The sequence below is a fragment of the Erythrolamprus reginae genome, chromosome 1 (assembly GCF_031021105.1).
Source record: "Erythrolamprus reginae isolate rEryReg1 chromosome 1, rEryReg1.hap1, whole genome shotgun sequence".
NCBI classification, from domain to species: Eukaryota; Metazoa; Chordata; class Lepidosauria; order Squamata; family Dipsadidae; genus Erythrolamprus; species Erythrolamprus reginae.
The window spans coordinates 108,582,588-108,597,814 of record NC_091950.1 but is presented as its reverse complement, the minus strand read 5'-3'; the positions used below and the strand labels follow the sequence as shown (position 1 = coordinate 108,597,814).

At 41.1% G+C, this 15,227-nt stretch overlaps 1 protein-coding gene across 5 annotated transcripts in view; it reads right to left on the bottom strand.

Annotated features, from left to right (window-relative positions):
- NAV2 (neuron navigator 2) overlaps positions 1 to 15,227 on the bottom strand; it is a 395,483-nt gene that overhangs the window by 151,500 nt on the left and 228,756 nt on the right. For all 5 annotated transcript variants that reach the window (XM_070761666.1, XM_070761675.1, XM_070761699.1 and 2 more), the window contains one exon: positions 3,117 to 3,239. In XM_070761666.1, the coding sequence (XP_070617767.1) occupies positions 3,117 to 3,239 (123 nt within the window). The remainder of the gene's footprint in view (positions 1 to 3,116; positions 3,240 to 15,227) is intronic.

Genomic DNA, 15,227 nt, shown 5'->3' with positions numbered 1-15,227 from the left:
CCATCAGAGCCATTCAACCGGTCCCTTCCGGTCAGAAGGGCCTAGGTTTTTACTCCATCCTATTTATGGTTCCAAAGTCCTCCGGAGGTTGGAGAGCCATTTTGGATTTAAAGAAACTAAACCTATTCATCAAATATAGGAAGTTTAAGATGCACTCCTTGTCTTCTATTTTGGCCGCCATTCACTCGGGAGATTTCATGGTCTCCTTAGACCTCACTGAGGCCTACCTTCACATTCCTATAGCCAAATGCCACAGAAAATTTTTACGTTTTTCCTTTCAAGGCAGGCATTTCCAGTATAGGGCGATGCCATTTGGCCTTTCCTCGGCCCCTCGGGTCTTTACAAAGCTCTTGGGGTCCCTGGCGGCCTATATCCGGGCGTCTCCCATCCACATTTTATGTTATCTTGATGATATTTTAATTCATGGGAACTCCCTAGAGAGAGTGAAAACAGACCTTTCTGTCACCATGTCAGTCCTTCAGGACCATGGATTTTCCATCAACTTTGATAAAAGTCACCTCCAACCATCCACTTCCATTTCTCACCTGGGATCCATTATTGATTCAAAATCCTCCCAGGTTTTTCTCTCTCCCGAGAGAAAACTCAGTATAGTGGAGTTAATTTCTAACATCTTATCTAATCCTTCAGTATCCATAGTTACTCTATCTTCCCTTTTGGGGAAGATGGTGTCTTGCATAGGCATCATTCCCTGGGCTCGCCTTCATGCTAGGGAACTCCAGTGGCTACTGTTGCCTTTTCAGAGATCGGGGCACAGCAACTCAAATCGACGCATTGTCATCCCACTGAGTGTTCGCAGATCCTTCAAGTGGTGGAAGTCTCCGGCCATGGACAGAGGATCCCCGTTCAGGTGCCCGGATCAATTTGTCATCACCACAGATGCCAGTCTATCGGGATGGGGCGCCCACGCCCAGGGGATGATAGCCCAGGGCACGTGGTCCCCGGAGGAAGCTTCCAGGCCAATCAATTGGCTAGAGTTAAGAGCCGTTTCCCTGGCTCTGAAGCATTTCTCTCCTCGCATTCCCAACCGGCACGTTCTCATTCTCACCGACAACATTGCCACAAAAAGCCATATCTGCAGACAGGGGGGCACGAGATCCAAGGCTCTCATGAGGGAGGCCCTCAAGTTGGGCCTTTGGGCGGAAAAACATCTCCAGTCACTCCTAGCCGATCACATCTCGGGGAGTCTCAACGTCCAGGCGGATTGGCTATCCCGAGCAACGATAGACCCAGGAGAGTGGAACCTCCATCAAGACCTGTTCCATCAAATCACCCTCAGATTCGGCCTACCAGTCCTGGATCTCTTCGCGACCAATGCGAACGCCCAACTCCCTCGCTTCTATTCCAGATTTCCATCCCCGGGAGCGGAAGCAATCAATGCCCTCCGGAGTCCATGGCCTCCAGGCCTACTCTACGCATTTCCTCCAATTCCAATCCTCCCGGACGTGATTCACAAGGTCCTCACCGAGAGGGCCCGAGTAATCTTAATCGCCCCTCATTGGCCCCGCCGGCCCTGGTTCGCGGATCTCCAACAGCTGTCCGTCCAGGACCCTTGGCGACTCCCCGTTTCGGGGGATATGCTGCGGCAGGGGGCCTCTTTCCATCCAGACCCGGAGTGGTTCCACCTCACCGCCTGGCTGTTATCAGGAGAGATTTAGAACTGCGTGGTCATGACCCCGATTCAGTGGAGGTCATTCTAAAGGCCAGGAGGGGCTCGACCAATCGAATCTACGACCACACGTGGTCCAAGTTTCACCAGTGGTGTCTACAGGAAGGTCTCTCCCCTCTGTGCATCCCCATACACAGAATTATTTCCTTCCTTATGCAAGGCTTCCATAAAGGACTTTCCACCAGCACCCTCCGGCGTCATCTGGCAGCCATTTCATCTGTCCTAGGGGGTCCCCGCAGACAGCCTCTCCGATCCTTCCCTGAAGTTCAGGAATTCCTCAAGGGCATAGCCAACCTCAGACCTTCCAAGGTCCACAGGTATCCATCCTGGGATTTGCCACGGGTTCTCCATTCCCTCACGCAGGCACCATACGAACCCCTAAAATCGGCATCCCTCAGGTACCTATCCTTTAAGGTAGCTTTCCTGGTGGCTATTACCTCTGCCCGGCGCATTTCGGAGCTGGCTGCCCTCTCAATCAGGCAGGACCTTTGTCAATTCCATCAGGACAAGGTAGTCTTGCGACTGGACCCTACCTTCTTACCCAAGGTCAGTTCCATGTTCCACAGATCTCAGGATATTGTCCTACCTTCCTTCTGCCTCCAACGAGACCATCCCTTGGCAATTAGATGGCACACCCTGGATCTCACCAGAGCGCTGAGAATATATATCCAACGCACAGGACCCTTTCGGAGGTCAGAAGCACTTTTTGTAGCCTATCATCCCAGAGTCATGGGGGCCAAAGTGTCTTCAACAGTAATAGGCCGTTGGATCAGAGGGACTATATCTAAGGCCTATGAGTCGGCCTCCCTCTCAGTTCCAAGGAACATCACTGCGCATTCCACCAGGAGCGCAGCCACCTCGGCCGCTTGGGCGACTCAAGCCCCGTTGGAGGAGGTCTGCAAAGCAGCCACTTGGGCCTCGCCAAATTCCTTCATCAGGCACTACAAAATTGATTCTTACGCTTCAGCGGACGCTGCCTTCGGCAGAAGGGTACTCCAATCCGTTATCTCACACGATAGCAAGCTAATCCCACCCTAGGGACCATCTATTGGGTATGTCCCATGTGACTGCTGGACCCGCTCCTTCAGTACGGAGAATAGGCGTTGATTGCTTACCTGAACGCCTCTTCTCGTACGGTGAGCGGGTACAGCAGTCACTTCCCGCCCTTGTATGTGTCTTCTTTACCTTTCTATATCTTTCTTCCTCTAATAATGAGAGTTGAACACTACAGAGCTTCACAACTGAGCCTAGTCTATGGATTCGCGAATTCTGGGGAAGGGGCGGATCCGGCAAGCTTTTTTAATACTAGGCTCAGTTCCACCGGATTGGACATGAGCAACCCATGTGACTGCTGTACCCGCTCACCGTACGAGAAGAGGCGTTCAGGTAAGCAATCAACGCCTATTTTAAGTGAGACAGTTCCTCCTACCTGTCTGCATCACCAAGACCCAGTGAGGTATTGCGTTGTAAAGTTTCCCTTACAGCAGCCATCCCATCAGAAAGTCTGTTTAATCTTCTTGTATAAAGGCCCAATCCACCATCAGTCATGTACCTGTAAATAATAACAATAATTCATCATTAGTAAATTTCAAAGGGCAACTCTACTTGTAACAGCTTACCTCCTGTAACCTATATCTGTGACACTATCAGACATCCACATCTGCCTATCCTATGTCTTTGGGAAGGACTCAATAGGAGGACAAAAATGCCAAATCCAGCCTGAACACCTCATTGACTGCAACAAATCAAAAGTTAAGCAGGCAAAGGGAACATGTACAGATCTAAATTCTGTGGATTACAATGTACTACCTATTTGAGCTTGTTTTGGCACACATTGCAATGTATTTTGATTAATTAGTTTATATTCTTTATATATAAGTCTGAAAAAATGAGAGAGCTTGCAAAGATATATGCTGTCATTAACATTTTCTACTAGGAAATGCTAGTACTAATTTGCTTACTCACTGAAAACTGACATTTTCCTTCATAACTAAAGAAGTTAAATAAAACTTTCATCTAGTACTGCGGGTGTATATAAACTGAATTGTTAACGTTTCTGCAATAAACTGCTTCCATGAGGTACACAATGTAAGTAAGGTAATTATGGTGCAGCAAGCATTCTACTCATAGTTATAAAGTAACTAGCTTCCAAGTTACTATTATACTTCTTGTTTAAGTATCATATTCAGACCCTCAGCTAATGCATATTTGGAGAACCAATGATCTCTCCTTTAGTGCACTGCCATCCCTAATGCTTTCAGACAGAGAAATAAGCACAGAAAAAGCAATAAACTCAGGACTGTTTGAAAGAATCATTTCCACACAATACTAATTTATTTGGTTGGACTGTGTATCCCCTGTGCACCACAAATGGATTACTGTGTTCCTGTCAAATAGGCAACAAGTGGTCAAAATAGAAAACGCTTTATCAAACCCTGTATCTATTAGCAGTGGTGTTTGCCAAGGCAGTGTTTTAGGACCAACTCTCTTCATTCTTTACATAAATAACCTTTGTGATAATATAAAAAGCAACGGAGTCCTCTTCGCAGATGATATAAAACTATTCAACACCAACGACACTACTGCTACCCTTCAAAAAGACCTTGAATATTTATCAGAGGGGTCAAAGATTAGAAGATTAGAAGTAACGTGAGAAAATATTATTTTACTATAAGAGTAGTTGATGCTTGGAACAAACGTGGTGGGTAAATCCACAGTAACTAAATTTAAACATGCCTGGGATAAACATATATCCATCCTAAGATATGCCTGGGATAAACATATATCCATCCTAAGATAAAATACAATAAAAAGTATATGGGCAGACTAGATGGACCATGAGGTCTTTTTCTGCCGTCAATCTTCTATGTTTCTATATCTATGTTTCTAAACAAGTGGCAACTTCAAATCTCAATCAACAAATGCTCTTACACATTAGCAAAAATAATCAGAACACAATATGCAAAAAAAAATAGATGATCAGGACCTTGCTGAGGATCCTCACTCAGCAAAGGACTTGGAGGACTCATCTCTAATGATTTAAGTGCTAGATTTAAGTGCAACAGCATTGCTAAGAAGGCATTAAGAGTGGTTAACCTAATCTTGAGTAGCTTCTTATCTGGTAACACTGTACTTCTAACCAGAGCATATAAAACATTTGCCAGACCAATTCTCGAATACAGCTCATCTGTCTGGAACCCACACTACATATTGGATATTAAGACAATTGAGAATGTCCAGAAATACTTCACAAGACAAATACTACACTCCTCCATTTGCAACAGAATACCTTATGCCACCAGGCTTGAAATTTTTGGACCTAGAAAATTTAGAACTATGCTGCCTTAGATCTGACCTACGTGTAGCACACAAAATCATATGCTACAAATGTCCTAACTGTTAATGACTACTTCAGCTTCAACCACAACAATACACAAACTCGCAATAGATACAAACTTAATGTAAACTGCTCCAAACTTGATTGCAAAAAATTCTACTTCAGCAACAGAGTGGTCAATTCCTGGAATATATTACCTGACTCTGTAGTTTCTTCCCCAAACTGTCAAAACTTTAACCTTAAACTGTCTACCGTTGATCTCACCCCATTCCAAAGAGGTTTGCAAGGAGCAGGCATAAGAGCACCAGTGTGCCTAACCTCCCTGTCCTAATGTTCCCTTTTATTTGTAACCATCTCATGCATTCCTAATCATGTCTATACATTTCATGTATTCACAATCACATTTATAATTTTATTTGTATTCTTATATATGCTTGACAAACAAGCAAGCAAAGCAAACAAACAAACAAGAATATGGAATCTACTAATATTTTTAAACAAGGGGATATCCAGACTAGTTTGCTATATCATTGTATTTTGCTAATTTAATCTTTGATCTGTATCAGCTGCTTTGTAATATTAGAGAGAAACTGAATCTTTATAGAAACATTTGTCAGCTTGGTATTTTGACTCAATTACTCACTTTGATCCAGAAAAAAGAGAGGGGTGAATTTAATGGTCCCAAGAGGATGGAGGAGAAAGTAGTATGTCCCTATGTTTATGTGCATCTTGACTAATTCATGTAAGAGAAGAAATTCTACCTAAGCAAATTCTACTAATTGAGCCCATGAATACAATTCATGAAAGCCTTGGCAGGAATCCCAATCCAATTCATAAAAATCCCATCACAACATACATCAGCTTAAATATTACCGGTCAGTTCCTTGTTATAACTTTCTGCTGTAATAAAGTTTCTAAAAAGCCAAATTAGATGCCCTTAATTATTGCAACTAGGCATGAATCTCTATGAAGTTCCCTGTAGTTCCCTACCATGAATCCAGAATTATTGTTTATTTGTATGCTTTATTTTGTAACTGAACTTTGTTGCTGACTGACTGAACAGGAAGAACTTAGGAGATTTTGGCAATTGGAATAGGCAAACACAAGAGAAAAGCTTTATGATATAAAGGGAAAAACAGGCGGGTAATAAAAATATTAAAAAGTGCAAATTAGGATATTGATTTATGTTTTATTAAATAGAAATGTATAATTATGTGTATATTGTTATGTTTTAAGATATATGTATGGATGTAATAAAAACAATAAAAACTTTATTTTAAAAAAAGAAGAGCAAGGCATGAGGAGATTGTTCATTGTTTGCTAATGGTAATTCACTGCCAACTGCTGCTAACAATTTCCTGAATACAGGAAATAATTATTCCATTCTACTCTGCTCTAGCCAGATCTAACATGGAATACTGTGTCCAGTTCTGGACACCACAGTGAGGGATACTGCTCATTCAAAAAGAACAATAAATATTGGACCAAATTCCAAGGATGGCTACCAAGAAGATGAGGAATCTGGAAAGAGTTCTGAGGAATATCTAAGGGACCCAAGTACAGTACATTTAAATCATAGAAGAGACAGCTAGGAGAAATTATGATAGCAGTTTTCAGATATCTGAAGGAAGAATGGTAGACAGCCTTTATTGTCCCAGAGAGCAGATTTAGAAGAAGAGTTAAAAATAAAACGAATCTGGTTCAATCTAGATTGCAGAAGTCATTTCTAGATTGTATAAGCGATCAACTAGTGAACCATGAAGTGATTGTGAGTGAGCTAAGAAATTAGAGGATTTCTAGATATAGCCAATTAACCCATGGGACCAGTATATATACATTGTTTATAGTATATCGCATAGGTGGCAGGTTAATTTGGGCTGCAGAAAAACTAGGAACATACGATTCAGAGAGATTCTGCCTTAATGAATTGATTGATAAAAGAAGGCAGATTATTCAAATTTCACTTCTAAAATTCTGCACTTTATTCCTAATTTCTTTATAAAACCCTTTATTGAAATTAGTTTGATTCTCAGTTTCTTGCTTGTGCCCTGAGATATGGAGCTTGACAGACATCTGAGGCTGAATAATTATGTATCAGAAATAGTGCAATACATCCACCAACCCTGAGTTGAAAGTGGAACTAGAATTTCCCTAAATCAGTGTTTCCCAACCTTGGCAACTTGAAGATATCTGGACTTCAACTTCCAGAATTCCCCAGCCAGCATTCACTGGCTGGGGAATTCTGGGAGTTGAAGTCCAGATATCTTCAAGTTGCCAAGGTTGGGAAACACTGCCCTAAATTATCTTCTTATTCCCACCCTTCCATGAACATATAAATACCCTCCTATCTGAGAATTCGGTATTAACTTAATTTTAATCAAATCCAAACTGATATTTCCCCATAAATTGTTCTTTATATCCATCCCATTTCCTACTCAGGTTCCAACAGTTCTCTTTTCCATCTGTGTCTGTTTGTTTATCCATATAGATCCGGATACAGCTTTCCTCACTGATGAAATAATTACAAGCCTCTCTAGCTAGTCCCATATGTGGAAACCTAATAATAAAGTGCAAGTTTCAACTAATGTGTTTTTGCACGGAAGAACTGGATAAGTAGAGACTTGAGCAGCCTACAAACTACTAAAAACTCTTACTCTCACGATCTTTAACTGGGTGAAATGGTCCAGTTTGAAACCATGTTACCTCAGTTTGGCTAATTTACAGAATGTGTCCAAAATTCAGCATCCAAGACTCCTGAGGGAATGAAATATGGGAAAGTAGCAGCTGTTTCAGTGTTACTGGTTGTTGTTGTTGTTATTATTAATTATTATTATTATTGTTGTTGTTGTTGTTGTTGTTATTATTATTATTATTATTATTATTATTATTTAGATTTGTATGCCGCCCCTCTCTGAAGACTCGGAGCGGCTATTGCTGACATGTGATCTTTGCATGCAACATTTTGTGACAGTTTCCAAACCAGTTTCACAATCCCACACTCTCTTCCCTACAAAGTAACAGCAACTTACATGGAAAAGGAAGAGGGGAGGAAAGAAGGGAGGAATAGGAAGGAAGGAACACTGTACAACTTTCCCAGCCCCTCTTCCCTCAATCTGTGCCATGTACATGTTCCTGCACCTCCTCATACACCTTCCCTGTCCCACATATCACCTCTTCCATATTCTCATGCACCTTTTCTGTCCCACGCCACTCAACGCATATCTTTCCTTTCATTTCTTGTTCACTTCCATGCATCCACTGAGTCACATCCCTCCTGCCTAGCATCCTCAACCCTTGCAGCATCTCTTGGGTACCCTGATCCATGCTGACCCCCATGCACCATCTTAATTGACTTAGCACCTCTCATATACTCCTCCAGCTCCCATGCATTCTTCTTGAACCACATTATCCTCCACATCCCATTTCATCCATGCAGCAACTCTTATACAATCCTAGGACCCCCCCAAGACAGGACTAGTGCTGTCCTCAGTATTAAAAGGTAACAAAGTGAGTCTAGATCTAAACCATTATTGTTTAAGCAGGATAGTTTCAACAAATGGAGCTCCCACAATAATCTTCAATTATTTTGAAAAATTCACAGCAATGATTAGAGAACAGAGTATTTCATACCATAGGACAGTGATGGCTAACCCCTTTGTTGCCATGTGCCAAAAGCATGCGCGTGTGCATGCATGACAGTATGCACTTTACCTATAATGCAATGTGCATGTTACTCCCTGCATGTCCCACTTCCTTGTGCATGCATGCCTGACCCTCCACGATTCCCTCACCTACCCGCACACATATGCATGACCGCCCCACACTTCTCCTCCATGCATGCATGGGTGCCCCCATGCATGCAAACAGGTCCCCCCACACATGCACAGGTGACCCCTGCCCTCACTTTCATGCATGCACAACAGAGATCTGAAAATCAGCTGGCCGGTGGGAGGTGCACGGGAATGCAGCCGCCCTGAGTTGGTTAAGAATGGCAGCATAGAAGTCTAATTAATAAATACATTAATTAATGTGTGGTAGAGCTGAGCGACAACTCGCATGCCTGCAGAGAGGGCTCTGCATACCACCTGGATCCCATAGGTCAGCCGCCCCGAGTCTACGGAGAGGGGCGGCATACAAATCTAAATAATAATAATAATAATAATAATAATAATAATCATCATCATCATCATCATCATCATCATCATCATGGCCATAGGATAACATGCCATTTCCAAATTTATTGTAAAATCCAAGCAGCAAACATAATGCAATACAAATATTAATATTGTATTGGAATATTATTAAATGGAATATTTCTTATAGACTTTTTATAGATTTTTCACTTAAGAAAAAACTAATCTGAATATATCTGGAGTTCATGATTCTCTACATGCTTCCTGATATAGTACCTCAAACCATATCAATATTTTCAGCACATGAGGATTAACAGATTGTAAAATGCCACTATGCCAATTTTTTGAATGAAGTTTTATCTTAAAAATAGAAGTGAAGGAGTAAAACAAACAGACAATGAAAGAGAACCGAAAAGTTTTGATAAGCTGCATTTAGAAGCTTTTTAAGTAAGCTTAACAACCTTAATTCACGCAAGGTTTAAGAGTTCATATCAAACTAGATATGCTGAAATTAAAGTTTCTTCATGTAACTAATATAAACAAATAAAGTGCAAACATAAAAATATTTTTATGCACATTATACTTAAATAAATTGTACAGCTTTTAAAATCAATTGCAGTTTGAATGACTATTGCTATGGACATTTAACAACAACAACAAATCCTTAAGCCAGTCTTTCCTCAAATGTCCTGGGGCTACAACCTTCTGAAATGCATAATCCAAAGAGTTTACAGTAGAATCCCACTGATCAAGTGCCAGATTGTGGAAAGCGATCCTAATTCACAGTATGGTGAAAATGTCCCAAGCGTCTCTGAATTTGAATTCCCCCTTCTCTTATGCTAGATTCTGTACAATTCAACAATACAAATCCAACTATGCAACAAGCAAAAAGAAAACAGTAAAGTTGATACCTTTGGCAAACGTTCAGCAAAATAACATACTTTACTAAGTCATGAATGAAGCGTTATTTCCTTTCAATCTTTCCGGGTTGCTTGGTCTGAAAACACTGGCCAAATTATCTGAAGAGTCTGAATATGGTCTTCAGTTCTGCAACATTTGCTGCCATTGACTGACTTTTCTTTTAAAGACACTTCTTTGCCAAAGAAGAGGAGGAAGGAGGGGGAGAGAAGAAGAAAGGAAGCTTCCTATCAGACAATTTAAATGTAGTAACTTCTATGCTGATGTTCTTGCAGTAAATGGAAAAAATAGTGCTTTGTTCAGCACTGACCCCATTTCTGCCTTCTGGAGAAAAAAATATATCACCGAATTACACTGTCAGCTATAATAGATAAACCCCAAATTATAATGCCCCAAACAAGATATAAACTTCAGAAGCAACAAGGAGAAGAAAGAAAAATGCAATGGATGTAAGTCAGCTCTGAAGACTCTCTACTGGTGCAAGAACAATAAACAATTGTCCCTCTGGAGTTTCACAAAGAGGTTGCTAAGCTAGTTAAAACTAGGGACAGGACTATTCTCAGTTCTGCTCTGTCCATGGGGACAAGACACAATACTTTCCCCTCAACTGCATAAACAAGGAGGTCAGTTTCAATGGCAGTGAGAGAAACAAGTCTCCAATCTTTCATTTATTATAATGTTTGCTTGCAAGACGTTACAGACTTCAAATGCAAGCGTTACGTAAGAAGCAAGGGTTTTGCAATGTCATTCTTTTTTTAAAAAAACCAAGAAAATAAATTTAAAAAAAGAATGTGCTAGCGAGGGTGTATGCATGCATATTAGTGTGTATACAGAGATACACAGACATTCCGTTAATAGATTTGCTACCCTCACTATATTCAACAGGGGTCTACAGTGATTCCTTTTGTGGTAAACAACTTTTCAATGCCTGTTTGTTACAGTCAATTTTTCTTCTTGTAGAAGTTGATACAGAATGCCCGGCCGGTGACTTACCTCCCCGGCAGGGCCAGGGAGATGCAGCTCCTGGCGCAGCCGCCATTTTGAAGGCCGGGATCTGACGAGATTTCGCGAGATCCCGGCCCTGCTGGTCATCGGCCTGGTCGATGACGTCGTCGGGGGGGGGCAGAGCCTGCCAGCCCTATAAAAGGGCTGTGCAGGCTTGGGGCCTCCTTTTCGCCCCGACGACGAGCAGGCGAACACCCGCCCGCCCTCCCAGTCTTTCAGTGTGCTACTGGGGTCGCCCTTAGGGGGCCGAATAGGAATTTTTGGCGGTCTCGGTATTTTCTGTGACCGTTTTTCACACTGTGGTGAAGGATGGATGGTTAGGGGGTGCTTCGCTCCCCGATTAGTTTTTAATTGGCTTACCTTTGGTCATTGGGTTGGCAGGTTAGGGGCGGAAATTGGGTGGTGTTTAGCAACTGCGTGTTCTTCGTTGGGCATCTTTGGGGATAATTGGCAGACTCTCTCCAAGGGCTCATGGTACATTTAAATCGATCTGAGCAATTGGGGGGAACCTGCCTTTGGGTCTCGCCCATTTCTATCCCCTTTCAGGGGTTAGACGGTGAGACCTCCCACATGCATTCGCATGGCTGGGATCCCTTCACCTGGATCAGCATGGAGCTACGCCCATATGTTGCCCCGGAAGTTTTTCTGACGTCATTTCCGCCCCGGAAGTAATTCGGTTGACCCTGCGAATCCTTGTTAGGTTGAATTAAATTTATGATAATTTAATTAATAAAAATGACCCAGTTTTAAATACAGCTCTATGTCCGCATCGTTACTCCGCCTCTGCTGCAAATGTAGGCCATCTATCTATCTATCTATCTATCTATCTATCTATCTATCTATCTATCTATCTGATTTATGTTTTCGCCTATTCATACATGGCGACTCAAGGGGGCTTACAAGAATATAAAAACATCATATAAAAACAATAAACCTAATAAAAGAATCATATATAATAATATGGTAATAAAACTGAAGCAAATTCAATACTTTTGAAATTACATCTACAGTATTTTAGTAGGACAATATACCATACCTACAAATTTATCCTGAGATCTGTCACTAGATTAGATAATTAGAATAATTATAATTAGAGCTGGGCTGGCGCAGTGGTTAGAGTGGAACACTGCAGGCTATTGCAGCTAACTGCTAGCTGCAAAATGAGGACCCAGATTGTTGTGGGCAATATGCTAATTCTGTAAACTGCTTAGAGAGGGCTGTAAAAGCACTATGAAGTCTAAATGCTATTGCCATTCCTGTAGACCAGCATCCTCTAACATGATGATAGATTGTTTTGGACTCCCAACACCCATTGTTCCTATTAAGTCGGAGACTCGGACAAGACATAACAGTTCCTACTACTAGAGAACTGGGTAGATGAAAGTTGGTACCATCTAGGCAGCCATATTTAGCTGATTCAGGCCAGATAACAAAAATCCTGTTAAATGTGCAATGACTTACTGTCTTCCTTTGCTCATGTTCTCTATGCTTCATAATTTCAGGCAAAGAAGATGCAATGTTTGCTGACAGAACCCTGACACACAGTAGAGAGATGGTGGTGGAGGACATTCCTATTTCTAATCAGGGAATCCCAGAGCAGTCAAGTGGACACAGGGAAAACAGAATCATGTAAAAGCAGCATGAAGAAAGTATAGATAGATGAACAGATAGAAGGTAGGAATGACAATTCACAGAAGAGGCAATAATTTGGGGTCCACACATATCTAGTATCCATCCTCCCCGAAAGTAATGTATTTACTTTCGTATGCCAAAAGTAATGTATTTCACATGAGCCAAGTACCAGGCAGCAGTGGTGTATTAACTATTAAGCAAACTAAGCACGTGCTTAAGGCACCAGGTCCAAAGAGGGCACCACAAAGTTGAGAAATAACCCCTCCCATGCAAATTTGTAAAAAAAAAAAACCCAAACCCAGTAGATACAAAGGAGGGGAGGCACCAAGATTTGTCAGTACTTAGGGCACCAGTAAGGTGTAATCCGCCACTGCCGGGCAGTCACAAAAACAAACCCAAAATCTTTGAGCCTTAAAGCTTCTCATGGGGCCTGGAGATTAGACTAATGAATAGCTCTTGCAGAAGCTCCTGCATTTGTACACCAGACATACTCAGACTAGTACATCAGTGTGTACACAACAAAAGCTGTGTTCACAAATTGGAACCGGGTTGGCTAATCTAGATAATAACCATTTATCTGTGACAGAATCTTCCGGCCAGTCAGTTTGTACAGCACATATATAAAAATCTGGGAATGAAAAGAAAAGAAAAAAATCTCCACTAAAATGAGTGCATTTTTGCCCAGTTCTTATCAGTCTAATAGGCAGATTGTTTCCCTGCTTTGTTTTGCACTAAAAATATGATACTAAACTGAAAATTAATGTTGAATAAATTGATACTGTGGTACAAAAGTTACTATCATAAGACTGTGAAGTAGTCTTTAAATGACTTTTGGAGGATTAAAGAAATACTGAATTTGGTGGGAATTTATAAAGACGGAATTCAACTTCCCATCTTCATAAGCATTTCTGTTTTATCTAATATTTTTCAAATATTACTAAATGCTAGCGAGGGTGCAGGCATGCATATTAGTGTATATACAGACTACCATTGGAGGAGGGACTTTAATGTAAACAATCTTTTAGCAAATGACAAAGACATCATTATTTGATGTGGATTCTTGGTTCATCAGTTTGTGAATGTTAGGACCAAGTTTTAAACTATCCAGTCTCCAAGGAGTCAAACAGCAGCCATCAGCCATAATCCATCCCTCTCCAAGCCCCATTCATGTCCAAAATATTACTTTAACCTCCCACTACGAATAATGTACTTTTTCTTTTTTTTCCTCCTCAGAACAAAGCCTCTGTGTATGTGTGTGTATGAATCACAAACGTTTAAGGAAAGTAACAGTTGCTGAAAATATTAATACAAAAGTCAAGAGGCTTAACATTCTAGAACAGGTGACAGGATGACATTGGATCCTGTTTTATATTGTATGTATTGTTAAGCTACCATTTGTTGAATATTGCCTGTTCTGCTACCATTATTGAAAGTTACAACACAGAGATAAAGCCATTTGGAATTTCCAATATGGTACTAATAATATTTTGTAAAAGCTTATAATATAATAAAAATATACATGATCATGCTATCAACAACCTAAAAAAATACAGGGAAGTTTAATATATAAATAGAAATAAAGCAGTATACAAATTCATGCTGGCCTTCAAAGAAAGATTGCGTTGTTTCCTTTTCTAGAGGGAAAAATATTCACTCCTTGGTATCTACTTATTTGTTTGCAAATCATATGAAACAATTCAAATGTGCATTTCTCCAGGAAATACATACTTGAAATTATTCCTTCAAATGTCAGTTTCCATAACATCATGCTGTCACCTACTTATCCTATAGCAGAAGTTGCATAATTTATGTACTATTGCAGAAAAGTCTTCTACTTAAATTGACTACAGATGGTTCTCGACTTACTTCCATTCATTCAGTGAGCATTCAAAGTTATGACAGCGCTGAAAAAATATATACACCACCTCAAAGTTCCAGCTATAGCAGTGTTCCCAGGGACATATACAGAATAACAAAGTTAGAAGGGACCTTGGTAGTCTTCTAGTCCAATCCCGTTTAGGGAGGAAACCCTATACCAGTGATGGAGAACCTTTTTTGGTTTGTGTGCCTTCCCCAAAGCCGAAAAGTAGCTGGCCAGCACATGCATGACATGAGCTGACATAAGGCAAAGCCTCGCGTCTCTCTGATATGGCCCTGAATGCCACCTGTAGCATGCGTGCCATAGTTTCACCATCACTGCCCTATACTATTTCAAACAAATGGTTATCCAATCTCTTTTAAAAAAACTTTCAGTGTTGCAGCATTCACAATTTCTGAAAGCAAGTTGTTCCACTGATAAATTGTTCTAAATTTCTAAGGAAAGTTCTCCCTAGTTCTAGATTGCTTCTCTCCTTGATTAGTTTCCATCTATTGCTTCTTGTCCTGCTTTCTGGTGCAAAGACCAGAAAAGGTTAGCAATGGGGTGGAACCAAGGGTGAAATTCAGCAGGTTCTGGAGAATCGGTAGCAGAAATTTTGAGTAGTTCAGAGAACTACTCTGTATGGCCCCACAGTGA